The sequence below is a fragment of the Trypanosoma theileri genome (genome assembly GCF_002087225.1).
Source record: "Trypanosoma theileri isolate Edinburgh chromosome Unknown TM35_Tth_26_V1, whole genome shotgun sequence".
Classification (NCBI taxonomy): domain Eukaryota; phylum Euglenozoa; class Kinetoplastea; order Trypanosomatida; family Trypanosomatidae; genus Trypanosoma; species Trypanosoma theileri.
The window spans coordinates 84,259-88,771 of record NW_021639868.1 but is presented as its reverse complement, the minus strand read 5'-3'; the positions used below and the strand labels follow the sequence as shown (position 1 = coordinate 88,771).

General features: G+C 33.8%; 2 protein-coding genes across 2 annotated transcripts; both read left to right on the top strand.

The window, feature by feature from the left end:
• TM35_000261300 (uncharacterized protein) lies at nucleotides 1-414 on the top strand (the record flags this gene model as incomplete). The annotated part of the gene is made up of 1 exon (XM_029027867.1): nucleotides 1-414. A coding segment is annotated over one exon (414 nt), but the record flags the coding sequence as incomplete, so codon positions are not given.
• A 1,211-nt stretch (nucleotides 415-1,625) lies between these two features.
• TM35_000261290 (uncharacterized protein) lies at nucleotides 1,626-3,941 on the top strand (the record flags this gene model as incomplete). The annotated part of the gene is made up of 1 exon (XM_029027866.1): nucleotides 1,626-3,941. One exon carries the CDS (start codon nucleotides 1,626-1,628, stop codon nucleotides 3,939-3,941), a length of 2,316 nt encoding a protein of 771 aa, XP_028880743.1.
• Nucleotides 3,942-4,513: the final 572 nt, after the last annotated feature.

Genomic DNA, 4,513 nt, shown 5'->3' with positions numbered 1-4,513 from the left:
ATTGAGACTGGTGTAAATTCATTAAATGATAGGATGGACAGTAGTAGGAGACTTCGTGTGCAGCATCCTGTTTATATTGTGGCTGAACGAGTGTTGACGCGGCGGCGAGATTGCCTTGAAAAAGTCTGTGCAGTTGCAGAAGAGGTGCTCGAAGCTAAGCGTGCCCTTGAGTTAACTGTAGCGAATACGGAGGATGAGGTTGCTGCGGTGGAGACAGCAGAGATCCCTGATGCTGTGGAGAAGACTGCTGTATTAAAGCCAAAGTGGCTTACTCGTGAGATGATTGAAGAAAGAAAGAAACAACGCCTGTCGGGCGGCTACGGCGGTGCTGTTGGTGCTGCTGGTGGTGTTCGTATTCGATATAGTGAAATTGGTGATGCTACGGTGCGATCATCGTGGATAGGAAGTTCATAATATTTATAGTTTTGTGTGTGTGTGTGTTTGTTTGTGTGGGTAGAAGGAGAGGGGGAGAGATGGTTGGAAGTAGAGAGAGAAAAAGCACATGAATGGAATTTAATTGAAGGAGAAACATGAAAAGAAAAAAAAGGAATTTAAAAGTAAATGAGGAGAGGAGGAGGATAGAAGAAAATGGAACTTTTTTTTTCTTTTCTTTTCTGTTTGATAGCTATTTTTCCTTAATTAGCTTTCTTGACATTTTTGTTAGACATTTTTTTTTTTTCGGCATTTTTTCTTTTTTTCTTTTTTTTTCTTTTCTTCCTTTGAATTTTTTTTTTTATGGGCTTTTCTTTTTCTTCTTCTTTATTGCTTTATTTTCTCTTTTCCTTTTTTTTACAGGACTGAGGGTGGGGAATTGTATTGATTGTTTTTTCTGAATACATTCATTTCCTTTTTTGGTTTGTTGGATGTCTGTAGTAGTGTGTTGTAGTCAGATACTGTTTTTTTTTTTTATATGGACTTTCTCTAATGTTTACTTTTATATTACATTTCTTTAAAGGTACACATTGCAATAAGATAAGTAAAATACATGAACGTATACATACGTACTGATATATATACATATATATATAGAGATGTACAGTTTTGTTTTTATATAAATTAATATATATGTATATGTATATATATATATAATCAGTTTTTTTTTTCATTTTCCTTTTTTTTTTGACCTGTTTGGAAAAAGGTATATTCCTTTTTTTGACCCCACCCCTATGGGTAGGGTGTTATGCATCTTTATGTATATGTATGTATATCTGTTCATCTTTCTTGGTTTTTCTCTTTTGTTGTATGTATTATTGGGGGAAAAAAAGGCAGAGATATTCAGTGTTCTCAAATCTCCTTTTTTTTGTTGAATTCCATACAATGACTCTTCTCTTCTCTTCCTTTCTCTCTCTTTATATATATATATATATATATATATTAACGGTGTTAGGCAAGGCAAATACACAAAGAAAAATAAAATAAAAAAAAAAGATTCAATACACAAATAGACACACAGACAAACAACTACAGTGTGAAGTTCAGTACCTTCTTAAACAGTCTATTTCTCTCTCTCTGTTCTAATATTAAACTAAGAAAAGAGGTCAAAAAGGAATACAAAGACTATCAGCTATCCAATCTATCTATTTATCTGTGTATCTATCTATTTATCTATCTATTTATCCATTATAATGGCGAACGTTGCGGAATATGTATCAACAGAAGCTTTACCAACCAAAACCATCACAACCATAAGAAGAACAGTGGATAGAGATATTCTACCAAGTACAGATGGATATCTTAAATCCCAAGAAAATGATATTAACAGGAGAGTTTATAGTGATACGATTACCACTACTACTACTACTACCACTACTACTACGACGACTACTACATTTGATACTATACAAGCAGAGGATACTGAGATGCCGTATAATACAGTAGTGCGGATAGTAGAAGAGGAACAACGATGGTCAGAGACAGTACTGCGGACATTAGAAGATGTCTCACCCGAACTCTCCGAAATGATTGCAGCTGCTGAGGGTGAGGAACTGTATAAGGAGAACAGTGATGTTAATAACAACAGATATGATGTTAATAACAGCAACAGGTATGATGTTAATAATAACAACAGATATGATGTTAATAATAACAACAGATATGATGTTAATAATAACAACAGGTATAATAATAATGACTACAGGTATGTTAATAATGCCAAAAGTGAAGATAAGAAGAAGAGTGAAGATAATAACAAGAGTGATGATAATGCCCCATCTTCTGTATACGCACAGCGCAGATCTCTTTCAAATGCCGTCATTCAATCTGCATGGGGAAATGCAAAAACCCCACAGGAGGCCGCACTGGAATTTAAAATACTCTCTCAACAACGAAAAGAACAACAACAACAACAACAACAACAACAACAACAACAACGACAAGAAGAGCAAAAAAGAAAACAGCAAGGAATACAGAAAAAAGGATTACAACAAACGCATGTAAGTAAGCCAAAGACTGGAGTGACCTTCATAATTCCCACAAATGGATCGAAACACTATGATCCCATCAATGCAAAAGGAACAACAAGGATGATGACAACAACAACAGCAGCAATGAAAGAGAAGGAAAGAGAATTGGAAAGAGAAGAAGAAGTGGAAAGAGAAAAAGAAGAAATAGAAGAAGAAGTGGAAAGAAAAAAAGAAGAATGGGAAGAAGAGGTGGAAAGAGAATGGGAAGAAAAAGTGGAAAAAGTGGAAAACGAAGCTAAAGAATCGCTACTAGAATGGAAAGAACGAGTGGAAAGAGAGGCAAGAGAAATGATAAGAGAATGGGAAGAACGAATGGAGAGAGAAGAAGAAAGAGAATTGGCAAGAAAATGGGAAAGAGAAGAACAAATTGAGAGAGAAGCGAGAGAATTGGTAAGAGAATGGGAAGAACGAGTGAAAAGAGCAGAAAGAGAATTGATAAGAGAAAGAGAAAGAGAAGAAGAAGAAGAATTGATAAGAGAAAGAGAAGAATGGGAAGAAGAAGAGGAAGAATTGATAAGAGAAAGAGAAGAATGGGAAGAAGAAGTGATAAGAAGAGGAGAGGCATTACTAAGAGAAAGAGCAGAAGAAGTGATACGAGAAAGAGAATTGGAAAGGGAAGAAGAAGTGGAAAGAGAAAGAGAAGAAAGAAAAGAGGCGGAGGAATGGGAAAAGGAAGAGAAAAGAGAAGAAGAAACTCTCAAAAAGTTTTCCTCTCTTCATCCAATATCTCCATTAACGAATATTATTCGAATAACTCCTATTAAACCCATTATAAGAGTAAACCCCATCACTCCATTAACTACTACTATTAATAATAATAATACTAATAATAATACTATTATTAATAATAATAATAATATAAACAACAGAAAAGAAGCCCCAGCCGTTTCTTCATCATCATCTTCTTCTTCTTCCTATTTAAATGATAACAATAATAATAATAATAATAATAATAATAATAATAATAATAATAATAATAATAATAATAATAATGAAAGTGAAAGACTTCGTCAACCTCCACTGCCTCCACCGCGTTCTTCACGTCCGCAAGATATTTCTACACACACTTCTTCCCCTCACCGGGTTTACGTGCCGGATGTAAATAACTCAAACGAGTCTGCCCGGCAGCGGGAGTGGGGTGTGTGGAGGGAACTGCAGGAGATAATGGACGGTCTCTACGAGGAGATGGACCGCGTCTCGGCAGAGATGTATAATGAGGAGGATGAAGTTGAAGAGGATGAAGTTAATAATAATAATGAATATAATGGATACAATAATGATGATTATTATAATTATTACAATAATAATGGTTATTATAATAATGGTTATAATAATAATGATAATAATAATAATGATGAGGCCGCAGCAGCAGAAGCAGAAGTGGAGGAGGAAAAGAAGAGGTTGATAAAAGAGATGAGAGATCGGGCAATGACGGCGGCTGTGGCAGCAGCAGAGAAATTCCGTAATCTTCCATATTAAATATATATATATATATATATATATATATTTTCACTAATGATGTGTTTTTATGTATGTATGTATGTATGTGTGTATGGGGATAATACTTATTATCCTTATGTTTCCTGTATTTATTTATCTCTCTCTCTCTATGTATATATATATGTATGTATGTATACAGTAAAAGAGTGAGAAAGAAAGAGAGAGAAAGGTCTCTTGGAAATATGAAATGCGATATGATTTTAATTAGTGCTTTCTTTCTTTATATAGTTTTCTGGCAGTAATATAAAAATGTTATCTTTTTTTTTCTTTTCTTCTTTTTGCGTACGTATACTTTCCTATTACTGTTCAGTATGTGCAGTAATTGCTGGAATGCATGTATGTTTTTTTTTTTTAATTTTTGTTATTAACCTTATTGATCTTTAACCGTTTATGTCTTTTATTATTATTATTTTATCCTTTTCGGTTATTCTTTTTAACCTTCTTCAATGTAATAACTCTGTTTTCCTTTCTTTGTTTGTTTGTTTATTGGTACGGGGTGTGTTTTTTCTATGATTCTTCTTTACCACGTAGATATATATATATATATATAT